We start from the raw sequence: 27,077 nt of genomic DNA on the forward strand, positions 1-27,077 counted from the left end.
TGTGTGTGTGTGTGTGTGTATATATATATATATATATATATATATATATATATATATATATATATACATATATATATACACATGTATATGTGTGTGTATATATATAAGCAGATATTATACATGTGCCGGTTTTCGGTAATGCAATAAATCGCGGTAATGAATATGCACGATATTGTTATCGCGGGCACTTCAAAATACCGTGAAAAATAATTTATCTGAATTTAGATTTTTAGAACGCGCATTAGCTTATTTTCCATCAACCGCTTAAAAAAACACTGCGTATATGCTGCGGAAAACACCGGCACATGCCTAGCAGATATATTATAAATGTATAAAAAAATATAATTTAAATATAACAATAATAAATTCCATGTATGCAGCTATAGCCTAAATAGCGATTTGGCAATTTTAATTTAAAGTTGACTTTGAATTAACACAGTGGTAAAAAAAAAAAATAGTGAAGATTCCCTACATGTGATTCAGTGACCGTCCTCCCAGATCTCCTGTGCTTCAAGAGAAAGCACACACTGAGTTGTCCGTCAGCAAGCTTACCCCACCTGTACTTGGGCTCGAGTCAGAATCCTGCAATCAAGGAGAGAGATCGTTTTGTGCATTCAAAGTGCGATTAAGGGTAATCCATTAACTCTGTGACGTAAGCCATATCCTCTTCAGCGTGATTTTTATATCTATCTATCTCTCTCACCTACTCATTCCTGCTCAGAACATATCGAGCAAACCCTGAATTAGACGATTTTATCTGCAATTTCAATTGATGTGCAGTCAGTGTGTGCTTATATGTGGCTAATCTGAGATTTAGAGCTGGAACTGTTTAACTAGTTTTTAACCAGTTTGTACCTTCCATCTGCCTGTTGATTCCTTGCATTTGTGTATCTCATTTATATGACTGCTATCTGATCAATATGGTTTCACTGTGATCCATGGCTGAGTTTTCATACATCTGTGTTCGTGTCACTAGCTGCTTGGTTTATTCCTCTCTGGGTTGTATTTGAGACCTCCCGACTCTACACTGCAGACAGCAGGAAAGGGAGGAAAACAAAGATGAGTGTCTGAGAGATAACAGAGAGGAGGAAGAGGACGGCGGGGAAGATACTAAGAGGAGAACATTTTTTGCTGAGAGGCCCTTATTAGCATCGCTACTACTTTTCATTACTGCTCATACTTGGGGGTCCGATTGTGATATGGAAATTAATTATATCTGAAATAGTGTAGCTTGTGGAAGAGTTTGTGAGTACTTTTAAAAGTGATTGACCTCGTGAAAATGGGCAAAATATCCCATAAACTGACATTGTGTTCATGCGCTCAACATGTATGTCTGTGATTGGCTACAATGATCAACGCTTCAAAAACATGTTGTAAATAGTTATCTTGGATGTTTTTCACTAAGCGCTTGCGCAAGATACACACGGGAGCGTTTGAAAGCAGGCGTCTATCAGCGGATCCATAATATATCCACTGATAGACGGATCCGCTGATAGTCGCCTGCTTTCAAACGGCCAATCACAGACATGTACAGTATGTTGAGTGCGTGAACACAATGGCCAATCAGTGACCTATATGGTGAGCATGTGAACACAATGGCCAATCATAGACCTATATGGTGAGCACGTGAACACAATGGCCAATCAGAGACCTATATGGTGAGCACGTGAACACAATGGCCAATCAGAGACCTATATGGTGAGCACGTGAACACAGTGCTCAAAATGCTAGAAGGAAATGCTGTTGTCATCACATTTTTTAAATGTCAGTACCTACTTGGTACAGAAGTCAGTACTTTTGACTAGTGCTGCCACTAACGACTAATTTTCTAACGACTAATCTTTCGACTAATTTTTCGATTAGTCGACTAATCTAAACGACTAATTAAAAAAAAATCAAGTGTTTATTTCGTTGTGTCCATTTTATTTTGAACTCAACTGAAGGGCCAAAACATAAAATGTCACCTGTTCAAAAACATTATGTATTAACAATCTAAGCATTAAGTATCTGCATTTCCATTAGGCTATACCATATTAGTCAGAGTCCTAATCTAATCCTCTAATAACAAACATGTATGTATTACTTAAGTTAAATTAGCTCTTTGTTCTGCCCTAAAAAATGTACAGTAAGCTAATAATGATTAGTTTATGTACATTTCTGAAAAGCATACTCTGAATAGTAAAGTAGATGCAATGCATTTTCTGTGAAAAGCGCTATACACTATGAGTCGCGCTGAAAGCAGGCAGGCACGCAGTTATGTAGCTCGCGTTTACACTTGCGTGCATGGCTGGCCCGTGCCGCGGTTCGTGTGAATGTGAAAGCAACACGGACTCGGGAGCGCTTGTTCAGGAAGTTAAGTAACCTGCCCATGCGTTTGAGCTGATTATGATGCATTCAGTTAAATAAAACACATGTAAGGGATGATAGTGTTGATGATTTACCTCGGATACGCGAGAGTTGAGTCTGCAATCAGGGCAACACATTTGGAAATCCACTGTCTCCTCAAAAGAGTCCGTTTGAAAAGCACAATATATTGACCCGCGTTCTGTTTTCTATCATGCGCCGTGCACGTTTGCGATGGCATAAGATGCACGCAAACTCAACAGGGTTCGATAGAATTGAGTGTGAAACCAGACCAACGCTGCGGGGGGCGCCGGGAACAATCGCGCTCGCGCTCGGACTGCAGCAAACGAGCCCACTGTGAAAGCTCCGTCACCTGCCTCCGCAATTTTTCATATCAAAGCAGTGAAGGCGGGCGGGAACGTGAAGGAAAATGATAGCAGATAAACCAGCAGGGCGCGCACGGCGCACAGACTGGTGTGTGGAGGTGAATTACAGTGAGCCGTTTGTGACGGGAGACCAAAAATAAATAGCGGTCAATAGTAAAACGACACGTCGACTAAAAAAATTGCCGTCGACTAATTTGCATGGTCGATTACGTCGACTAAGTCGACTAATCGCGGCAGCACTACTTTTGACAACACTATTGGGCCCCAAGTAATTTCAGCTTTGCTTTGTATTATTTTGGTGTAAATTCTCCTCAGTTCATGTATTCTGCTTTTTGAGCTACAGTGATGTCAACGTGAACCAGCATTCACTCACAATTTTACTCCATTAATGTGATGCATTTATGAAAATAGTAGGACAAGACATGACTTTATCCATTGTGAATTGATTGGATTTTGAAAAGGAGCAGTTTCAGACCTAAAGATTGTAGTTTGTTGTGAAAAGAATGACAGTTTTGTCCTAGAAATCAGGCCATATTTATCTGAGCTGCTTTATCACCCTTGATTATCTTAATGTATCCCAGTATTAGCTGTTCGTTTTATTATATATTTATCAAATATAAATGACAATACACATACATTTACATTTTTAAATATATATTTAAAAATAAGTTATATTATGGATATGTTTGTTTTGTAAATATATTAAAAATATATCTGCAGGGACTGGGTGAGAATAAAGTATCACAATACATTACTACAGCATTGTAACCAAAATACCTGTTATGCAATAAAAGTCACTTTTAATTAAATATAAAGCATCTGTTAATGTAATGCGTAAATGTAAATTATTATGCCCATATCATTTTAGCTATGTTGTATTATTGTGGTGTAACTGTCATTTTAAAACACTTTATTTAAAATGAATATGTATAGACATTGTGCTGTAGCTGCCCAGCAGCACCATGTTTGTGGTGGGTTTTTTTTGTTGCTTTTAATCTCCTAAAAGATAATTCCACTGCGATCCAATTAACGTCTGCACTGCCCTCCTATTTTAACAGTGGTAATCAGCTCGCACTAATGCTGCATGTATCAGAAGTGGCCACGCTCTCAGTCTCATCGCCCAACGCTAGAACTGTCACGCTAAGCCTCTAGAACAACGTTCCTTCCTCCTGCATCTTTCATCTGCTCTGTTTATATGACTTGCAAGGGCCATAGCACTCTTGACACCCTTGAATTGCATTTCATCCTGTGACTTTTGCCCTGTGCGGTCACCCAATCAGACACTGAGACGGGCAGCAATCTCTATCCGAGGCCCGTCCCCTCCGCTCATGATGGTGACCCATTATTGTTGCTATGGGAACAGTCTCAACTTTCCTGTCTGTGCTTCTCCCTCTGTGCCACGTCGTCATCACGTGAGCGCATGGGTTGTTTAACTGGTAACTTCTGCTGTGCTTTGTTAAAAAGCAAACAAGTTCAAGATGAGAAAGGAAATGCTCCAGCTGGCAGGATCGAGTGAAATGGAAGGTCAAGGTGGCTGTCTGATGGGGGATTTTCTGAATTAGGATAGTGGTGTCTGTCCTGTGATTTAAGGATAATCCTCTCAAAAGTAACTAATCCGCGCTCCACTGGTTAGATTGTTGTTATTGTCCCTCGTTCATTGAGAGCATTTACCGTCAGCACTGTACCAGTATCCGCAAGTCACGAATGAGCGATAAACTGGTGAATCCCAGAAGCAGTTTGCGTCATATTTTATCCTGAATCAAAAGGGGAAAATATTAAATTGTTGTGCATAAAAACATAACCTTTTAATGCCATTTATTTTCATGACACCATGACAAATCAGGAACTTTCTTTGCAAGGCTGAATGCATGTTTATGATGAATATCCTTAAAATATATATCTCTTGTGATCTTTCTTGTGTTTTCTTCACCGCGTGATATTGATTTGGTTATGAAAATACTGCTTTGTTGGAACAACTTCTCCCTTCAAAGCAAATCATATTATATTTATTCATGGTGATAAAGCTGCTATTTGAGTTGTCTCTTTATTATTTACTCTAGTTATACTTTTGTTTACTTTGGCATGAATGCCTTTCAGGAGCTTTCAAAGGCATCAATATAGCTGCTGTTCTATTTGCTTTATATTTATAAATACATTTCCTTGCATTGCGCACTCTAAAAAGGTCAAATCTTTCTATCGTTCATTCTGTTTTGCACCTTATCTAACCGTTTGCCTTCCTGCCTCTGTTGTCCAGGTTTCCTCTTGTTCAAGGATTTCTGCATGAACGAGATCGACGAGGCCGTTCCACAGCTGAAGTTTTATGAGGAGGTAAAATGTTTTTTTCTATGCAAGCAAGCATCTGTATGTTGTGGCATCTTTGTGGTAATTGTGCATGTTTTTACTAAAGATTTTTTTTGTATTTGACCTGACTTATCATCATGCTGGTTATGACCTGCAATGACATGGCTAATCGATACGTTTTTTTCCCATTCCATTGACCAAAACAACACCATGTGTCCTATTAAACAGCGTGGGATTGTCTCTGAAATGACGGTAGTCTTGTTTTGATCTTTTCAGATTAAAGAGTACGAGAAGTTGGATTCAGAAGAGGAGAGGCTAACGAGCAGTCGGCAGATTTACGACGTCTACATAATGAAGGAGCTTCTGTCGTGTTCACATGTAAGAAAAAAATGTCAGAATCTATAAAATGGTCACTAGCAGCCGTTTCTCATTTATACGACATAGGGCTGCAAAATTGATAAATATTCAAGATTTTGTCTCTGCAATTCAGTTCTAATATTGCAATATCTAATTTAGATCTGCTACTGTCATGTCAAAGCTTTCTATTCGCTACATGATTATTTGCAAGGTCAAACAGTGATCCAACAACTAATCAGTGAAGATGAATACTTGCATTATATATAATAATTGTGTAAATAATAAACTATATATTTATGTATCTTTTTTTTTATTCATAGAATTTAAAGAAAAAATTATTATTATAAATGATATTTTGTTATAATGTTGTCAAGTCATCCTCATTTCTATAGCACTTTTAACAATGTAGATTGTTTCAAAGCAGCTTTACAGAGATAAACATATAATTTAAGGTAACAGAGATTGGTTTGGTGTTATAGCGGTTCCCGAATAATGGTATCTTCCAGCCAAAGCCCGTTTTGATTGACTCACCTCCGTCGAAACGATCACTTGCCATTAAATTAGGGCCGCTAAGACGACACCGTTCTCTCTAAACTGTTTATATTCATTAGCCCTAATATGATGCATGCAAAGGAACATGGTTCTATAATGCTGCTAGCTGGAGGGATGATGTTTCTTATTGTCCTCTGAAGATCCGGAGACTCAAATGATTTCTGCTGAGAAAAACAAGAGTACCATTAGCCTCCGTCAGTCTCCAGTAGTAGCTTTTCAGAAACAGGAAGCCTGAATGAACCAACACAATGGCTTATAGGACACTCAAGCCCTGTGTGATTGTCACACTGTTTTATGTTGTGATAACCAGGAATGCTTAGGAGGTTAATGTCGATGCTTGACGTTTATTCAGGGGAAACTGTTCTTGTTGTTTTAGTGTTTTGACCTCCCTTATCGCAAATGTCACTTAATCTACCTTCCTTTCTCACAGCCCTTCTCTAAGAAGGCAGTAGACCATGTCCAGACTCACCTAGCAAAGAAACAAGTTCCTCCAAATCTCTTTCAGGTAAGTCCCCCAACATGATATAATCGAACCCGTTTTTCCGGGTGCAGATTGGCTTTTGTGCATTTAACACAAAGGAAGTAAAGTGTTTAGAAAGCAGGGACTCACAACAGATCCTGATGCATTTGTTTGCTTGTCTCCTTCCAGCCATACATAGTTGAAATCTGTGACAGTCTTCGAGGAAAGATCTTTCAGAAGTTCATTGAAAGGTGACACAGACTACTACAAAGCGAATAAAAATTCAAATGTTAATTTTTAAGGTTATTTTGTTGCTTGGGAATGATTATAACATTAAAACCTTTCTATTTGTTCTATAGCGACAAGTTCACGCGTTTCTGCCAGTGGAAGAATGTAGAGCTCAACATCCATGTGAGTTTTTTTCTTTTTCTTTTTTTCTTACGTTTTGGTCCCTTGTGCTTTATTTACCCAAAAGTTATTCATGCACCTTTAAAAACTTTTGAAATCTTGTTTTATTTAATTGTTTTATTTTTGCATGTAGTTGACCATGAATGACTTCAGCGTGCATCGGATCATCGGTAGAGGGGGTTTTGGAGAGGTGTACGGATGCAGAAAGGCGGACACAGGGAAAATGTAAGTGCTGTTGTAAGGATGAAACCAAAAAGAAGCTTCTTTTGGGTTCGGATAAAAGGATGTGCTTGCTTACTGTGTGTGTCTCAGGTATGCCATGAAGTGTTTGGATAAAAAGCGGATCAAAATGAAGCAGGGCGAAACGCTGGCGCTCAATGAGAGAATCATGCTGTCGTTGGTCAGCACCGGGGTGAGTGACATGTTCACAAGTGCAAACTCAACTCGTCGTCGTACTCGGACTGCACAATTAACATCCCTGTCTCATTTGTTGTACCCTCTCCATCTCTTTTTCTCTCTGCAGGATTGCCCTTTCATAGTGTGTATGACATATGCCTTCCACACCCCTGATAAACTGTGTTTCATCCTGGACTTGATGAATGGTAAGGGAAGCCATCATCTTTTTGGTCTAAAGGCCTGTTCATGCCAATGTATAAGAGTCCAATTTTTATACTAAGACTAGTTTAATGCCAAAACCTAAAATACATCATATTTTCGGTACACAAAACACTAAAGGGGGTCGCACACCGGACGAGAAGCGCAGTGTCGCATCGCGCCACATGGTTAAAATTCAAACACATTGTTTTCAATGAGTGTACTCACACCAGCGCCCAGCTATGAATCAGGACTGCTGTACAGACATTATCTTAATTTCATAATACCCTTAAACAATCAATATTGTTGACCACAAACTGACAAAATGTGTGCATCCGGTGTGCAATACCTCTAGACGCTGCGTGGCGCTTCTTGCCCGGTGTCTTACTGCTTTAAGACTCCAAATAAAAAAAGCAGAAGTACAATGCTTTGGACTCTGTGTTATGAGTTCATATTAATTTGATTTTATGTTTTGTTTTAGATTCATGAGCATATTTTTGTGCTATAGTTTAGATAGTCTCACCAATCCAAGCCAACACCACCCAATGTGAAATGGCCATTTAAGGGCTCTTATTTTGGCCTTCCTCTATACCTCATTGTCAGCCTGAACATGGGGCGGAGCTTCCTCTTCAGACACACTTACACTTCCTGTATCTGCGCTGCAGCACGGGCCACTTCTCTTAACGTCCTTCTTGATTTGTGAAACAATCACATCACGCACTTCAAAAACAGTGGCTTTAACTCCACAAAAGCATTTAGACACTCATGGATCTAGTCGTAATAACCCTTCCTACATATCAGAATGATAAACATTTTCCCAGAATTCTCAGAAATGGACACTGTTCAAGTGGCTGTTCATGTGACATCTCAATCAAATTACAATAATTATTTAAATTCATACTGGGTAGAATAGAAGATCCTTAACCGACCTACAACTTGAAATATAATTAGAGAGGATATATGATTTTGCAAACTGCAATTAAGTATAAATGTCATAAATGTCGATTAGAAATCAAATTTTACAGGGTTTATTCAGTATTTGTTTTTTTGTTTGGTTTTATTATTTAATTTTTATCTTGTTTTATTTTATTATGCACTTTTTTTGTTACTTAAGTTACTTTAATTTAGTGTTTGTTTGTTTTTTTACTCCTACGAACGACTGAAAAAGTAAAGAAAATGAATTGGTTACATGGTGTGGAATCCCTGATCTTATATATTTATAATGCAGTTTAATAGTTTGATTGTACTTGTCTTTCAGGCGGCGACCTTCACTATCACCTATCTCAGCACGGGGTCTTCAGCGAGAAGGATATGCGTTTTTATGCAGCTGAGATCATACTGGGCCTCGAACACATGCACAATCGTTTCGTCGTCTACAGAGACCTCAAAGTAAGTTCATCGCCATCCCAGTCGTTCTTTTTCACACTGAAAGGATTGTTTGTACTGTCCTCTGTCACTGGAAAACCTGTTCTTGTGATTCCCTGTTTCCGCTAAAAAGGGAAAATGAAATGTTCCGTTAGAGTTTGTGTATTTTGTAACGTAAGCTTGAATCTGTTCTACGTCGTCGTCTGAGGTTATTTTTTATTAAGTTTGGCTGAGCTGTCTCTCTTGGCAGCACTGTTTATTGTCTTTAAACAGAAAAGTACGTCATGTGACTGAGCGAGTCGACCTTAACCTACAGTCCCAAACATAGAAGTTAGGCTTGCATTGCGATGACCACTAATATCATGTCATTTGTCGACCCTCCGTGTGGAAGCAGCAGGAGTATAGTTATGCAATCGTTGTGAATTATGCAATTTTAAGTGAGATGTTTAGGCTTCGCGCTGCCAGATTGCTGAGGATATGCAGGATCTTCCCTGGCAAGCTCCTGAAACGGGAGACTGCACATGCGAGCAGGGTGCATTCTGTGAGCGAGCAATCCTGTTGTTTTTCAGCAGTATCACTGCTGTTTTGTGTAGAAGAAAAACTCACCATGAAATAGATCACGTTTGCTTGCTTATACCTCTGAGCAACGTTCCTGAGAACCTTGATGCATGGGAAGATTTTCAGTGTGAAATGTCTATAACAGGGATAGTTCACCCAAAAATGAAATTCGTTATTGTTTACTCGCCGTCATATCATTCCAAACCTGTATGCTGATAATTTTATGTGGAAGATCATTTTTTAATAATCATCATGCAGATCTTTTTATAACACCAGTAGTTTAATGCTAATATATGGCCTAATAGGAAATCTCATTGGTCAAAATCCCTGTATATTGTTATATATATATATATATATATATATATATGTTGTTGTTTTTTTATAAATGTTTTATGTTTTTGTTTATTTTTATTTTTTTTTGCTTTGTTTTTCATGTTTCTATCGACTCGGCCGTCATAGTGACAACAGCCAATCACATTACTTTTCTGGTGTTGCATGAACGCAATTGGCTAGCGTCAGCTCTAGGGTATTTGCATAGGCGATCTGACACCTGCGTTGGCGCTTGAAAAGTTGAACATTTTTCAACTTCTGCTGCGAGCAACGGCAGCCATAATTCAGTTCGGCAAAGCACGACGTCACCCATTCAGAGTAAATTAACGCCGACGCCCCGTGTGAATGCACTGAAACTAGTAGTAAAGCGGAAGAGACGACCAGTTCATGTGCGCTCCGCGCTGCCACTTTGCATTACTGGGGCACTAAAGCAATCTGTTCCTCTACATTAAAGAGTGCCAACACAGTGTTTATTGTTTGAATTTCGTAATAAAATTGACAGAATTTGAAAGCTGAGACTTTACAGAACTAACAAAGCACAAAGCTAATTGGGATTTGTTGGATGGGAGGCTCGGTACAAAGCTTTGTTCATTCATCAACTGAAAACGGCATAGGCTGAAAGATTGTTTCTTGGGATTTAAGAATCGATATTGTTCTTCAAAATGGGAATGGGAATTGTGCACGCTTTCCGTTGTGTACATGGTCATTGTTTTTTGCTGGAAACTTTTGGCTTTGCACTTAGACAAAGTGTTACACTATTGCTGTATTTTTTTTTTCTTCAGTAAATGTACTCCATTGAATCACAGTAATGCACAGTAATTCTGTAGGTGTTGCTTACAAAAAGACATTCTGTTCTTTATCAGGCTCTTAAAAATATGTTTTTTGACTGTCCTAACCTCCACATCATTTGCTGTTCCCCACAGCCTGCGAATATCCTCTTAGATGAACACGGACACGTTCGCATCTCTGACCTGGGCCTGGCCTGCGATTTCTCCAAGAAGAAACCACACGCCAGCGTGTAAGTTCCTCTTCTCGAGGGATCAAAACCACATCTTTTATTAGTGTAAAATAAAAATGTCTCTTGTTTGGGGGAAGTATGATTGCTTCTGTTCTCTGACAATGGTTCTCTGAGTTGACACAAGCTCTCCGTTGTCTCATACTCATGTTTGAGCGTATTGGAGCTTTTTGCAGTAAGTTATAAAATCTTAAACCAGTCTAATCTGTTTTTTCTTTGTGCAAGTATACAAATGCTTTAACCAATGAATTGCATAAGCAATCATGTTATACATGCATGTGGTGTTTGCGAACACATACTTGTATACACTATGTTTCAGTGTTATTTCAGTGGCATTTTATCTGAATTGTTCAAATGAATCATTTTATTTTGTAATCCATTTGTTCATTAGAAAAATGACACAACTTGACAAATCAGGATTTTTTTCTTTTGAAATGACCTCAATGTACCCTTCTGCTCAAGAGTTCGGTTAAAAAGCTCACATTTATTTGATCAAGAATACAGTAAAACCGGTTGCATTGTGAAATAATATTACAAATTAAGACAATTGTTTTCTGTTTAAATATATTTTATAATGTCATTTATTCTTGTAATGCAAAACTGAAATTTCAGCATTACTGAAATTCAGAAATCATTCTGATTTGGTGCTCAAGAAACATTTCTTCATATTATTATTATTATTATTATTATTATCTTTGTTGAAAACAGTTGTGCTGCCTAATATTTTTGTGGAAACATGATACTTTTTTTTGATGAACAGAAAATTCAAAAGAACAGCATTTATTTGAAATGGAAGTGTGTGTTAGAGGCTAAGTTTAAGTTTATATTTTCACTCGCTTAACACTGACCGAGCGCTTGAGAGTTTCGTTCTCCGTCAATCCATCTGTACTATTTATATGCAGCTCAATGCAGCGTACCTGTATTTGACAAAATAATTTATATTCTAGTAGTATTATCTTTTAAAATTTTATATTATCTATTACTCTAATCTATTTTTTACAGTAAATGAATGACCAAAAATATCTTAAGCACCACCACCAGTCCTAAGTTCAGTTAAAATTAGGGCTGAACTATTTTGGAAAATAATCTAATAATCTTTTTAAGTTCGTTATCTTCTGTATTATTCGACAAAGACAAGCAATAAATCATTGTATAGTAGGGATGGGAATCTTTAGGCACCTCATGATCTACTTTTTTTGTAATTAATATTATTAATAACAGTTAACTTTATTTGTGTAATTATACGCATATTTAAAAATAAGTATTAAAAAACATGTTAAAGGGTTAGTTCGCCCATTTAAGACATGAAGTTGTATGCAATCCTTACCAGCACTATAGTGCATACACACTGACCCACTCTGTTGTCACCTCGCTGGTCAGAGTTCTGGCCGCTGGAAGTTTTTCAATAAAGTAGGCTACTCCCGGTTATTTTCCGGGGTCACAAAACTGCGTTTTTAGTTGAAAAAATGATTTGCGTTTCAAAGCTTGATTAATTTACCACACAAAAAACACGCCGGTCAGAATTCATACCTCAGTTTTAATCGGCACTATTTTCTATCCATTTCTATCAATCCGCGCTGCTGTCAACGTCAACAGTGCGCACGTTCCGATCAGCTGTTCCATAGTGTTTACACAATCGATTGACAACGACGTAAAAAGTATTAAATTAACAATGGTGCGAACTTGTAAATTCCCTGGCTGTGACCACAACGATGTGCCGGGATCAAAGTTCAGATTCCATCGTTTTCCTGTTTCGAATATAACTGAGACAGCTTTGGCTGGTTGCCATCGGCTACTCGCTCGATTAACGGTCTTTTTGGCCTAGCAAACTTTGTAGTTTTTTTTTTCACATGCTCTTGCAACCGGACGTGGCATGCGCGGTGCTGCGCTATGAAACCCATTCATTTCAATGGCTTGAGCCGCGCGAGGACGTTTTGTTGCTTCGTCGACCAAAGCGCAAGAGCAGCGGCGCGCACACCACGGTCAAAATTCAGAATAGTTCAACTTTAGCCATTGTGACGATTACCAGTGCGGCCAATAGAAACGTTTTGGCATCCAAAAAGTTTTGAAACTGGCGTAGCGCCGCGCATTCCGCGTCCTGTCTGAAAGCACCGGATCTAGCTAGACCGGAAACACACTTGTTGCGAGCCGGCCAAATAGTAGGTTAACGTTACGTTTTGAGTGGATGACGAGCGCGAGACGCCGAAATGGATGCCAATAAGATTCTGAATTGAAAGTTTACTTTTAAAAAGTTGCCAAATGGTCCCATTGACAACACCAAAGTGATCTGTGTGTTTTGTCGTTGTAAACTGAGCTATCATCATCGCAGCACGTCCAGTCTGAAATACCACTTGATGGCCAAACACACACACTCACACACACTCACACACACACAGCTGATGCGAATTCTCCGCCCCCTCGTCAATATCAGTACCTCGTCATATTTCTTTCACCCTTTTATTGATGGACAGTAGGGCTGGGCGGTATGATGGTATATATCGTTACCGCGGTAGAAAATGTCAACCGTAACAGGTTTTTTTATTCCGTGTATACCGCGAAATGCAAATAAGTGGGCGTGGTTAACTCGCGTGCAACGTGCGTAAGACTGAAACACTGAGAATTGTAAAAAGAAACACGGAGAAAGCAGATCAAGAGGATCCACAAAGGAATTACATTTTCTAAAGGGTTGTTGTTGTTAACGTGATATTTTCGGGGGGAAAGGCACAGCAGTTAACTAGAGCAGTGCAGCACCCAGGCTACAGATTAGTGCACGCTCGCAACGGGGAAAGCTGGACAACAACAGTTATCAATATCGTAACGAATAGAAATAACCTTAAATAATGCATAGTTATCTGCATCTTTCCGTCTCTTATGTATAGTTTTTAAACACGCAAACACCTTGGCGCCCGTGAACAACCTGCTTGTTAACTCTCTGGGGTCGGCGGTCTCGCCGGCGATACCAGCTCACTTTTTTCCTTATCAGTGCAAAAGAGACTCAAATTACTCTGTTAATTTTGATCTTACATATAAGTGTTGTACATCATTCGATCCTGTTAAGTTTGTATTTTTTTTGTGGAACCTCATAATAAAAACAAAGTGTTGTGCTTTTCGCCTAATAAAGAAAAATAAACATGATACGCATTCTGCGTTCTCTCTGTCAGTGAAGTCCATTCTGAAACGCGTCCGAAAAATCATCTGTAACTCTGCAAATACTCAAACAGGTATACAGGCACACAGGCATGAAGCCTGAATTATCTTCTTTTAAATGAAGTAATTTATGTAAAAAAAAAAATTTCTCATTTTATGTAATCTGTACGAAAAGAGAGAGATGATAGTCGTTCTCGTCTCAGCTCATTAAAGTTAATTTGACCACGCCCACGGAGCGCGCGCTCTATTCAAACACAAATGCTCTGAGGCGATCCACGCCCACATCAGCTGGATAACCACCGAAAGAGACTCAGATTTACGACGCTGTGAGGAATAATAGTACTATCTTAATAATAATCCTGGAAAAAATTACCTCAGAAGTAGGCTACAGGTAGTTTCATTCGGAGGAGCAAGCAGCCGAGGAAATAGGTACATTCTTTATTTTCAAGTGCTTTGTGCTAATCGCGATATGGAATAGTGTCTGTAAACAAAAAGACTGTTTGAATCGCGTTTTTGTGTGTGAATGAATGAACAGCTTTTACCTAACTATATTCCAATACTGAGATGAGTAAAAATCGACTGAAATATGTTGAAATAAAATATTTTTGTATAAGCAACGTATTAAACTGCAAATTAACATTTATATGTCCTAATCATAAAAACGATATGTTACATATGAAAGACAAGATGTCGTTTTTACTGTAAAATACTGCCACATCAAATAAGCTTGTTTGCTAAGATGTTATTATAGTGTTTGTTCGATGGTAAGCTATATTCAAACTAATTAATCCGCAACTGTGAAATATGTATGATAAAATGTATACTTTAGTACCTATATAATACAAAGAAAGATTACATTTGAAATATAGTTAAAATTTTAATTGTTGTTGTAATTGTAACCTTTTTATTAAAATAGCAAAAATAAATGTAGGCTACATATAAATAAATCTTAGGTAAATCTTAAAAGCTCAATATAAGCCTCCTCTTTAAATTATTTGTATTGTGTTTTATTAGTGACACATTTGGGATACATTCCCAAACTTTCTGTAAAAACAGTATGATAATTAACTGCACAATTACTAGAAATTTTTACATTTGATATTATACAATTTCCAAGCACAATTTGAAAAATAAATAAATAATTGGCACTGTGAACCAATTTTGTATTATATAGGCATATATATATATATATATATATATATATATATATATATATATATATATATATATATATATATATATATATATATATATATATATATATTGTCATTGCATTCTTGTGGCTCAGTGACACACCTGAATGAAAGGGTCATTAGTATGCACCCCTCATTATGCGCTCATTATGCGGGCCCATTGTCTTCTCAGGTGTGAATCACAGCAGGTCACACCCCTGCGCATATTGCCTTTCCAAACAAAAAGTGTCATTTTTATATTTAAACCAATCTATTGTTTTATGTGAATGATAAGGCAGGATGATTTTCAGATCATTTTGAAGAAAAAACTCTAGGCGACAACATCCATTAGTCAAAAGTCTTGTGGACAGATATTTAGTATGTGTTTTGTGGCCTTATTTCAGAAACTTTAAGTTTTAGTTTTTTCAATAACCACGCATAAACAATATTCTCTCAAAAATACAAAAATGTACATACATGTTGATAACACATTATGGTAGCCCTGTTTGTGCTAAATAGAGTGTAATTACACCTTTGCCAGTAATATGTTTATAAGCAACTGAAAAAAGCACAAATGTCAGAGTATGTCAAAACATCTCAAGGACCCCAAAAACACCTTGGACCCCAGAGGGTTAAAGTGAATGTATAATCCTGTAGCCTATCTGAGGCAAAATTACTAAATATGCATCGCGAGTTATATATTTCTAACTCCAAACAATTGGCCACCGAACCAGCTGATAAAATCTTCCTTTGATTCGATACGTGATTACAACTTGACACTCAAATTAACCGATCGCATTTTACTGATGCAGAAGACGCGCGCGTGCACACGCACTGAGGGAGCGCGGTGTTCACCGGGCTATGGTCAAATAATGACGCAGTTACAAGGTGTGTATAATTTAAACTAGGCTACTTAGTCAACACTAACAGTAGCTGCTGTTCGGTTTTCAAACTGCTGCTCTCCTGCTAGTCACTTCTGAACTTCTATTGATTAAAGCGCAGGGTGACGGGTTGCCAGATATCACAAAAAGTGCAAAACAAGCCCCTTAAAACGCAGTGTAGCCTAAGCAGATATGGCAAAAATGTACCGGGGAACACATTTAAACAACTAGTATTACTATCCTACAAAATTAAAAGGAAGTAACTAATTTATCATGAATAGAATAGTTCAATATAAAATATTCAGATATTATAAACTGATTGATGAAGTAAAGCATAACATGAGATTGAAAAATGATTCAGAAACACTTTATTTAAAGTTTAATTGCACCTATGAGTTGTATTTAATATCAATCAGTTGGGGGCAGTTTATCTAAAAGTTGATGAGTGTGTTTTGTTTATATTTAGCTATCTAAATAGTTTACCAAATAAATAATTGACCAAATAAGAGAAAAAGAAAACAATGTGAAGTACTTTTCATTTCTAAAGTATTTGGGTTTATTTATTATACAAAGCCCTTTTTGTCGATTTTTCGAGAATAACTACATATATAAATATCTATATCGTGAAATATATCGTTACCGTGAAATAAAATGAGTCATACCGTGAAATAGAATTTTGGTCATACCGCCCACCCCTAATGGACAGTGTTACATTGTGTGAGAGATTATTTGCTCCAAGTGAAAATGTTTTAGTGTGAAATTGAACACAGTATTGTCAATGTTGTTTTCAATAAAAAACATTTGCACAAAGCAAGCCGATCCACTTTTCCATGTTGATAAGAGCATTAAAATTAGAAAAAATAATGGGACAAAAAGAAATCAAGAGACATTTAGAATAGATAAAAATGTGCGATTAATTGCAATTAATCGTGAGTTAACTTTGACATTAATGCGATTAATCGCGATTTAATATTTAATCGTTTGACAGCACTAATATATATATATATATATATATATATATATATTAGTGCTGGGCAACGATTAAAATTTTTTATCGCGATTAATCGCATGAATTTATTGCGATTAATCGCAATTGTTACACGCAAGAGTGAATAATGAATTCTAAAGTAGTGTATTGTGCACTTTTGATTTAAATATACTGCTATATACACAAAAGTGCAATAACATGTGGTTTGCAAAAACTTTAAACAAATAAGGTGCTTTATACCAGCAGTATTCCCACAGTAGCAATAACATATTTATTGAAAATCTCAACTTAAACATTATTGTAATCAAATCAAATATTAAAACAAAGCTATGTCACTGACAGGGCATTATCTTTAATCTACCTTGTTAAAACGAGTCCAGTTTTCTTGTTTTTTTTCTGAACAGGTATCAACAGGTATCTTTTATCAGGGAGCAGCAGAAACAGTCTATGTAGTCAGAGGTCATGACCCAGTGATGGAGTACTCGAGTCCTGGACTCGGACTCGAGTCCGACTCGAGTCCTTATTCTCTGGACTCGAGTCCGACTCGAGACTCCATGCTCGGGAGTCGTGACTCGACTTGGACTCGCGGACTGATGACTATACTTGGACTCGGACTCGAAAATATAAAATCGGACTTGAGCATTCATCAAATGAATGACGTTGTTTCTGACTAAATAGGTTATAAAAATTTGATATAAGATGTTAAACTTTTCCTGTTTCGGGGTCCAAGACCGGCCGTGATCTATTTTTTCCCTCACAGACACTGCTACCGCTCGCTCTCCTTGGTTGACAACACACTCACTGACGTCACTCACTTTACGCTGCATTCTCGTGAGAGAGATAACGTAACACTTAACACTAGATAAGTTCCTCTACATCTAATCAGCAATTTCGATTTTGGCACGCTTTGCAGCAGCTGGGCTGCCCACTAAGGAGCGAACGTACAGTGACGTGACATAACTGCCAGATTTAAACTATGCTTTCGTGCTATGGCTGGCGCTGAGCCAAATTCGGACGCGCTCAGCGCTTAATCCCGCTTATCATACACAATAACACAATAATGTTTATTTTAGCTAACAAACTAGACGGCAACCTTGACTATGTCACACATCGCAACCACTCTTTTCCTGCAGAGTTACAACTGCTTATAGCACTGCATTTTCTGGGGGGTTTTGCCGCAGTTACATTGGGATTTAGTTTGCTTTTCAAAATTTCAAAATTGTTTTTCTTTTACCATATTCGTCAAGAAGAATGCATTTCTCCTCCTCTGTCCAATTAGGCTTTCTTTTTTGTTTTCTTTATCCATTCCAGTTGACTGATCATCCAAAAATGTATTTAAACAATTAAATAAATATAATCGTGCCACAGTTTAGGTAGTTGACAATGATTTGATAAGGTCAAAGGCAATTCTAGTGATAGGCTATCATACACATTTCTAGCTGCAAGAAAGAGTGCCTGAAAAATGTTGCTTGATTTGGCTTAAGTGTATATAAGTTCGACTCGAGACTCGACTCGGACTTGAACTCAGGTAATGGTGACTCGACTTGGACTCGACTCGGACTCTTCTTTGGTGACTCGGACTTGGACTCGGACTCGAACACTGGGACTCGAGACTCGACTCAGACTCGACAGTTGGTGACTCGACTACAACACTGTCATGACCACTACTACAGATATAAGTCGACCAACGTTACTTCTCTGATAGTATGACATGGTTTCCCACGTACACTAAGATTACATTAAAAAGATGTAAAGCCCAATTTATACTTCTGCGTCGAACTCACGCCGTAGCTACGTACCTGCTGTGAGTAGTGCGCGTACCCTGACGTGCACCTCTCCAAAAATTTAACAATGCGTCAATTCTACACGTAGCCTACCGCAAGCGCTGTGATTGCTAGAACCGCTCCCCGGGTTTCACATGCATGCTCCCTCTGCATGTGTAATTGCTCGTCAAGGGGGACAACGACGCAGAAGTATAAATAAAAACCAACGCGTAGTCTATAGCGTAGAGGCTCCGGCGTAGGTCCGACGCAGAATTATAAATCAGCCTAGCCCTAGAGTGAGGTGAAGTGGTCGAGCACAGGTGCAGCGACAAGCGGGTGCGTTCCTGTGAAATGTTGCGGTCATGCTCGCCTCACGCACGCGCGTGTTGAAGTTGAATTGTCAATAGCCTAACTTTTTGTAGCTACACGACGCGCAGCACAAATCATTGGAAGAGAGACTGATCCTCGGCTCGCTGTTTGTGAGTTTCCACAATCTAAATAGTTATCAGGACGTCATCAACAGAAGGGAATTCACATGGCAGAGCACCTCCGCTAAACTAAACGCAGGCCTATCAGGTAAGGTTATGTATAATTTTAATTTAAGTTAAAAAGGCTACAGCTGCGTAGCGCACAGAAGCCGTTGCCATGGTTACTATCCATAGAGCGCCTGTCATTCACTCGCGGAGCGCTGTCACCCTTTCTGTTCACCTGAGAGAACCTGCCAAAGCCTCTCCACTGCTTGTTTGGGTGGGTTATTTGCTGGCTGACCAACATCCCACTCCTCCTGTGATCCATGGTTTGACTGTAGGCCTATGTGTATTCAGAGCCAGTGAGCAACGGACTTTCAAAATAATAATAAAAAAATCTGCATTAACGTGCGATAAAAAAATTGTCGGCATTAATTAAAAAATGCGTTAACGCGATAATAACGCGTTAACTTGCCCAGCCCTAATATATATATATATATATCAGTCTGGCGAGTTAAATAAAATATTTACTAGCCAATGGCGATTCTATTCCCAAGGTGTGCATAGAGGGTTGAATAGAAGAGACATTTATAATGTCACAAAAGCTTTCTGTCACTTTTGATCAACAAAAATCAGCGTCATTGCTGAACAAAAATAATTTATTTAAAAATAAATCACTACCCCAAACTTTTAAATGGTAGTGCTGGTGCAATAAGCAGACAAACTGATGTTTGCAAAGCAAAGCTGAAACGAAGTTCTTGTGGATATGATGCTATAGCTGTGACAATTTAACATATTTACCCCCAACGTTTACATGTCAGCACTAATTTAATGTTCATTTCAATAAAAAAAAGCAGTTATTCAACAAATGTGCTCATTTAAATATAGACGGTACAATCTTAAAGGCACAGTAGCAAAAACATCATGGTAAATTCAAAGGGTCAGAGAGAGGATGGAAAACAAAATTAAAATGCATAACAAAATTAGTTTTTGGGAGAGTGGACTAATGTAGCAGTTCTTTTGACTGTTTGTGTTATGTATAAGAATGAGCTTTGTTATGTTTACAGTCAGTGTGTGCTCAGCCTGGAGGGGTTGTACAGTTTGATTTTAATGTGCATTAATTGCTGTGTTTGCAGAGGTACCCATGGCTACATGGCACCTGAGGTTCTGCAGAAAGGAACAGCGTACGACAGCAGCGCCGACTGGTTCTCTCTGGGCTGCATGCTGTTCAAACTCTTGCGAGGGTAAGACCACCCTCTGCAGCGGCCCGCTCATGAATTCTTTATCTCTCTCTCTCTCTCTGTCTGTCTGTCTGTGTTTCTCACCTGTTTGATGTGGAGTGTAAGGTTTAAATGTCAGGGGTTTGGAAGCAGGAGGTCAGGAGCAGACATCAGAGAAAAAAGGAAGAAAGAGAGGGGGTGGAGACCACTGAAACGGTTGCTAGGTAGAGAGTGAGAGGGGGGTGAGAGGAAGATGTAATGGGGGGGGGGAGCCTGGTGCATGTCTTTCCATTGAGTTGTATGTCTCACACACACTTCAAAGCAGAATGAAAGCGGGTCAGAACAGGCATGGAAAGCTTTCTATACATTTAACTTTTACACTCCACATAAATAATTGTGCATATGAAATAGGTACACAGACGTCACGGTTCGGTTCACGCGGTTCAGACATCACGGTTCGGTACGATTTCGGTACAATGGAGGGAAAAGCAAAACAAAAATGCAGAAGGCTTTGAATTTTTTTAATAAGTTTTATTAATAAAGGCATAGAACCAGTTTATTTGTAATGCACTGACAATAGTTTTATATAATTAGTTTATTAATTCATTTAATTAATAAAAAGACAAAAAGACCTAGTCCAAAGCGAATAAGACGCGCGTCAACGTTTGAAGTGAACGCGCGTTCAGAACTAAGCCGATGGTACAGATTATGTGTCCTTAAAGAACCCGCGTATCTAACAGTAGTTCCGCATTACATTAATTTCTAAACCGTGTATTCTCCGTGTAAATTTGTGCACCGAACCGTGACGCCCGTACCGTTTCGGTTCAATACGAATACATGTACCGTTCCACCCCTAATATAAAATGTGTGTGTGTGTATGTATGTGTATATATAAGTAAAAATTAAATGATTTAAAAAAATGAATTATTTATATAAAATTATAAATAATAATTTAAATATATATATATATATATATAACTATGTATATGTACATTTTTTGTTCATACATTCATACATTTGTTCATATGTTCATAATTATTTAATGTTCAATATTAATATATATATGTATGTGTGTATATATTTAAAAACTATTATTTGTAATTTTATATAAATAATTCATATCATTTTTTGAGGTTTTAGTTATCAATTACAACTAACAATAAACAGAGCAATTCCAAGAGGGTCCTCACACCATCGGTGCTCGGGCCCTAATAAGCCATCTAATGGATGCCGATCTATCTCAATTTTTGATTTACATCAAGACGATGAGTTAGACAATGATAATGCTTGTGTCGCAGTCAACAACTGAGAGTGAAAGGTTTTTGAACTCTCATGGAAACCCCCCCTCCCGCCTACCTGTCACTGCTAAATCACCACATGTGTCCTCTGTTTGACGTTGCGAGTTTGAGCACTTGTGTGCGGTTACATGAACTCTGTTTCTTCTGTTCTCATAGGCACAGTCCATTCAGGCAGCACAAGACCAAAGACAAACATGAAATTGACCGCATGACCCTTACCATGGTAAGAAACTACACGCAGTTTTATTTTTGCCATTCTCTGTTGTCTTTATGTACCTTCACACATAGTCACATATATATATATGAGAGTGATCTAATTTAAAATTGCTACATTGTGCATGATGAAATGGACTGAAAAATCCCATAGAAAAAAATAGGGCAGCAGTTACCTAGAACATCTTCGCAACCACACAGATCTTAGTTATAGCTTTAAAAAACTTCTTGTGAAGTATTACCTATAAATGAAGTTCAAACTGGAAAGTGTCTTTTGGAGAGCATCTTAATGCTGAATGACGGATATTGCAGTGAAACGGGAGATAAAGGAGCCACAGCTTTCCGTGGAAGTGAAGAGCGAGCATTTCATCATTGGAGCACCTGTGCCTTTACACCCACTGTTTAACAAGGGAACGCTAATGGAGAGGAATTTGCATCCACGCTTTGCATTTACTGTCCTCCTCTCACCATTGCAGTAATTTAGTCCTCACCGAGCTGCAACGCTCTTGACTGTTGTACAGTCACTAGAAAGGAAGTCACTTGTTTTTAATGCTGATTTGGGACTTTTTGTGGTTTCCCTTTAAAGCTAAGACACAAGTGAGCTGTCTACTTAGGCGTGAATTCTCCCAAGGCAAAAATATGCTGCCTTCTGAGACACCTGGCTTTGATTAAAATCAAAAGCAGCATTGCATGCTTCTTTCACCGATAAGGCAGTCCCAGAATACATTGCGAAGACTTAGCTCAGTGCAAATGGCAATTAGAAATGTATTTATTTTTTCAGTATTGAAAAATATTCATAGGAAATAGTTACAACTAATTAGAAATACACAGTATTTGTGTGTGCCATGTATTTGTGTGCTTATTACAGTATCAGGTAACTAGATTCTATATCGCTGCTTATGAAGGTAGTTTTAAATGAGTCATTATAACTTAAAACATAAAGTGCGTCCCAATTCACATATTTATGCACTATTCTAGGGCTGCCCCCTAATAGTCGACTAGAAGAGGTTTGGGCGACGAACATTTTATTAGTCGGTTAGTCGCAGAAAAAAGAAAACCTCCACAGGAAGTGGAGAAATCACGCAGTCTATGATGGACAGAACGTTTATGGCAAGAAATCCAAACATTCGCCTATCATTGATCGACCTTAAAGGAGCTGTATGTAAGAAATTTATTTCAATTAATCATAAAATGACCCTGAAATGTCAATAGACATTAAGAAATCATGTACATTTCAAATACTTATATCACTGACAACAGTAGTCTGGCCAGGATATTGTCATTTAAAAAGTGCAGTTGCAGCCCTCAACTGATGTTGATGTTGTCATGTTGTGTTTTGGTCTGATGCTCCACCCTCCACCTATCTACCAATCACGAAGTCAGTAGTGTTGCGGCATCCGGGTTGCCAGCTCTGCTGTAGTTACCACAGCTGCAGCTCGTCACATTCCTGCTGGATCCTGCAGCCGATCTGGCAACCTCGAGTCAGGGAGGAGGGGGAGGGGATACACCACTCTACAGCAATTTGACAGTGATTGCAGTACCAGTTTTGGCCACAATTTTACATACAGCTCCTTTAAATATGGCTTATCACTTGAAACATGTAAGTAGTAGCAACATTACAAGTCCGCTCGCTCTAATGTTAACCTAGATAAATGTGCGCTATTATTAGGCGCATAAGTGTTAGGAGCTTAAGCGCATAAACGCTTACTGCATGACTTACAGGCTCCTAACTTACAATAACAACAAAATGTTGTGCTTTTGTAAAATAATGAAAACAATCAGGATGTGCTTTCTGCCGTCTTGGTCTCAGTGAACCGTAACTCAGTGTATACTTTCCTCACAGACATGAGAAATATATCTATAGAAAGCTTGACATGTCTACTTTTAAATTAACGAATTCAAGTGGAAAATAAATATTCTCAGATTATGTCATCCGTATGAAACGTGCATATACGTGCGTCCACTACTGCGGAGATGACGAGTCAGCATCGTGACTTAATTTCTAGCTTTATGCGTGTGTTTTAGTGCTGATTAGGTTATGTAATATATAGGCAATTAAAGGCTCATTATTATGATTTATGGCTTATTAATATACACACGATTAGTGAACTAATAATCGCTTAAATGAACGACTACTAGTCGACTAGAAAAATCTTTAAGTCGAGGGCAGCCCTAATTCTTTGACCTTTTGTAATATAAATCGTGTGAGTAATGTTCACATTGAGAATTCCAAATAGAAAAATAATGAAATAATATTTAAATACCCCGGATGATGCACTTAAATATGATAAACAGTTTTCCCCTGACAGGCAGCAAGATAATGTTTTATTTGGAAACTGGAACACAAAGATTTTGAGCCAAGACTGTTGTTGTTTAATTTTTTTCCTAATGAAATAAAAGAATTTCTAGTGGACCCCTGACAATCCTGACAATAATTTAGCTACTCGGGGTTTGTTTTCGGATGCCAACCTCCCAGGGAAAATTATCTCCATATTTCATTAGTCAAGGATTTAGAGGGTAACTTGTAAAATAAGCGGTTTTATACTCTCATCAGATTTAGTTAAGATTGGACTGGACAACTTAATCATGACACAGAAGTTTGAAGTTTGCAACCAAAGACTACTGTTCAAAAGTTGGGATGCATTTATTTGATCAAAAATCCTCTAAAACAGTAGTAATGTGAGATGTTAATAAAATGTATCCTGTCATGGTAAAGCTGAATTTTCTGCATCATTACCTCAGCCTTCAGGGTCACATGATCCTTCAGAAACATTCTAATATTTGCTGCTCAAGAAATATTTTATGTGTCCTTTTTTGTGGATAATTTTTTTTCAGGATTCTTTGATTAATAAAAACTTTGTAACAGTAGTTTATTTAGCAACTACATAGAAACATGCTAAAACCACTCAAAAAAAACTATAACGCAAGGTATCTAGTTCAGCGTTACTGTGATGGTACCTGACAGCCTGATTTGCGTTTGTTCATCTGCATTTACTGTGACTTTAGTGAATGTTGACCTTGATTTGAATGTGCAGTTGGCACACTGCCTGTTATGTAAGCGAATTGTTTTTTTGGTTGTCCTCACATTCATTTGTATGATTATGAGGATATTTAAATACCGTTAAGCACTGGGTACTGTTAATGCTCTGTTGATCTAGATGGCAAGTAGAAAGTTTGCTGTTCCTGCATATTTGCATTTTACTAATGCATTTTCTGTGTAACTAATGAGGAAAGCTAATAAAACAAAAGCAAACACTCACTCACTCGAATTGTCAAACACTAGGCAACACTGCATAAAGTCATGTTTAATTTGACATCAATCGAAATCATGAGCCACTTCCTGTTCCTCTGTTTCCTCAGAATGTGGAGTTGCCTGACTCCTTCTCACCTGAGCTTAAGTCCCTCTTGGAAGGACTCTTACAGCGAGATGTTGCCAAAAGATTGGGGTGTCTGGGGCGGGGGTAAGTCAAACACTCTCCATCTTCAAGATTAGACATCTGAAATACTGCGGTCACGTTTTATGTTTTTTATTTATTTATTTGTATTTTGTTTGTAGTGGACTACTCAAATAATAGAAAAAATAGTTTGGTGCCTCTTGTCTGGATGGAGCGACTGTCTGAAAGCATTTAGATTAGGCAGAAGAGCATGCTGGGAATTATTTGCAGCTCGTTCTGAATTGCTGACACCTGCTGGTCAGAAGTGGGGATGGTTGATAAAGTACATCCTACTTTACCTGTAAAGCAATATGTACTGTATAGCAAAGCCTTCTTTTTTCACAAAATTGCTTGTATCGTCGCAAAATGTAAATTATATAATCGCACTTCTCTAATCTGCTAAATACAACTATAAGGCATGAAAATATAAAGATAGTATAAACATTAACATTGTGATCTTCTGTAAAGCTGCTTTGAAACCGTGTCTTTTGGGAAAAGCGCTATACAAATAAATTTTACTTTACTTGTCTGAATGTGATCTCTTTTACACACTGTAGGGCGTCAGAGGTAAAGGAGCATGTGTTCTTCAAGGGAATCGATTGGCAGCAGGTCTATCTCCAGAAGGTGAGACCTTTGACCTTCTGTTTTCGGGATCAGCCCTAAGACACCTTGTTGAGTAACATATAGTCTGTTAGAATATGGTTTTGTGTAACAGCAATGTTTAACTGATCTAATTTAGAGTCCGGATAGTTGACTAGCAATCGATTAGCAAGGCTAAGATTTTTTTTCTTTTTAGGGCTGCTGCTTTAAAAGGAATGAATTTAGACAAACATCATCACGGAGAGTGTGTATTAGAGTGCTTACACAGTGGCTGTTAGCATGCTAAAGTCCTCTCCAGGAAGTTGTGACTCCAATTTCATCCCCTTTACAGCACCATCATTGCACAAAGCCTTCAACAATACATTTTTATAAGACAATTACTGTCAGACCTCAAATAACTTCCTGTGAGCAGTGTTCCCATTAGTGTGCACAATCTGTAGATTTCTGTATGATGAGGACTATGATTTTTTTATGTTTATTTTAAATAAAAGGTTATAGTTGGTTACTGAGCCAATAGAGTGCAACAGTCAGGTTCCAGAAGTAAAAACTCAATTTTCTCCATTGGTCAATACATTTTTAATGATAACTTATAAACCTTTTACGAGGTTGTCAATCGATGGTATACACTTTCATTGTAGCCATCCATTCACATAATTTTTTACTGAATTGGTGGTGAAAAGCTATATTACCCATGATGCTGTACAGAATTCCACCAATTGTAGAGTTGTGGAGAGCAAATCATGCCAAAAGAGCTTGCAGGGAACGCCCACTCCCATGAAGCACCACAAATGACGTAATAGAGTCTTGCTATGCTATCAAAATACTTAAAATTTTGTGTACTGTATATGTTATCACACAATAAACTTGCAAACATATTGTTTCTATAGATATAATCAACAACTTAAATTAATAGTTTTATATTTCCCCATCGTTTTTAATTGGATCCTTTTTAATCGTCATTCACAATGCTTCATGGAATTGTAGTTCTTTCACTCACTCAAGCCGTTAAGTACACAGTCTTGTAACTTTTGTCTTTTTGCCTAATTCTCAAATACTTTTTGCTTTAAAAAAAGTTTTTGTGATTCAACTCATAGCTGGTTGGCTTGCTTTATGACATAATGCTTTAACAAAGACTTATATGAATGTAAAAAGTACTTCTGGAATCAACGCAGCAGAAAAAGTGGTCGAGCACTAATGCGCTTTGTGTTTTATGACTGTTTTTTAA

The 27,077-nt window shown here is 37.9% G+C and overlaps 1 protein-coding gene across 1 annotated transcript in view; it reads left to right on the plus strand.

Moving 5' to 3' along the window:
• grk3 (G protein-coupled receptor kinase 3) overlaps positions 1-27,077 on the plus strand; it is an 80,091-nt gene that overhangs the window by 41,127 nt on the left and 11,887 nt on the right. The window contains exons 3-16 of the mRNA XM_056261440.1: positions 4,984-5,057; positions 5,307-5,408; positions 6,370-6,444; positions 6,589-6,650; positions 6,759-6,810; positions 6,941-7,032; positions 7,120-7,219; positions 7,331-7,409; positions 8,660-8,790; positions 10,578-10,672; positions 20,224-20,331; positions 21,762-21,828; positions 25,179-25,279; positions 25,810-25,876. Coding sequence (XP_056117415.1) covers positions 4,984-5,057; positions 5,307-5,408; positions 6,370-6,444; positions 6,589-6,650; positions 6,759-6,810; positions 6,941-7,032; positions 7,120-7,219; positions 7,331-7,409; positions 8,660-8,790; positions 10,578-10,672; positions 20,224-20,331; positions 21,762-21,828; positions 25,179-25,279; positions 25,810-25,876 — 1,205 coding nt within the window. The remainder of the gene's footprint in view (positions 1-4,983; positions 5,058-5,306; positions 5,409-6,369; positions 6,445-6,588; positions 6,651-6,758; positions 6,811-6,940; positions 7,033-7,119; positions 7,220-7,330; positions 7,410-8,659; positions 8,791-10,577; positions 10,673-20,223; positions 20,332-21,761; positions 21,829-25,178; positions 25,280-25,809; positions 25,877-27,077) is intronic.

This window comes from Rhinichthys klamathensis, unplaced genomic scaffold (genome assembly GCF_029890125.1).
Source record: "Rhinichthys klamathensis goyatoka isolate OS25496 unplaced genomic scaffold, OSU_Roscu_1.1 h1tg000183l_1, whole genome shotgun sequence".
Classification (NCBI taxonomy): Eukaryota; Metazoa; Chordata; class Actinopteri; order Cypriniformes; family Leuciscidae; genus Rhinichthys; species Rhinichthys klamathensis.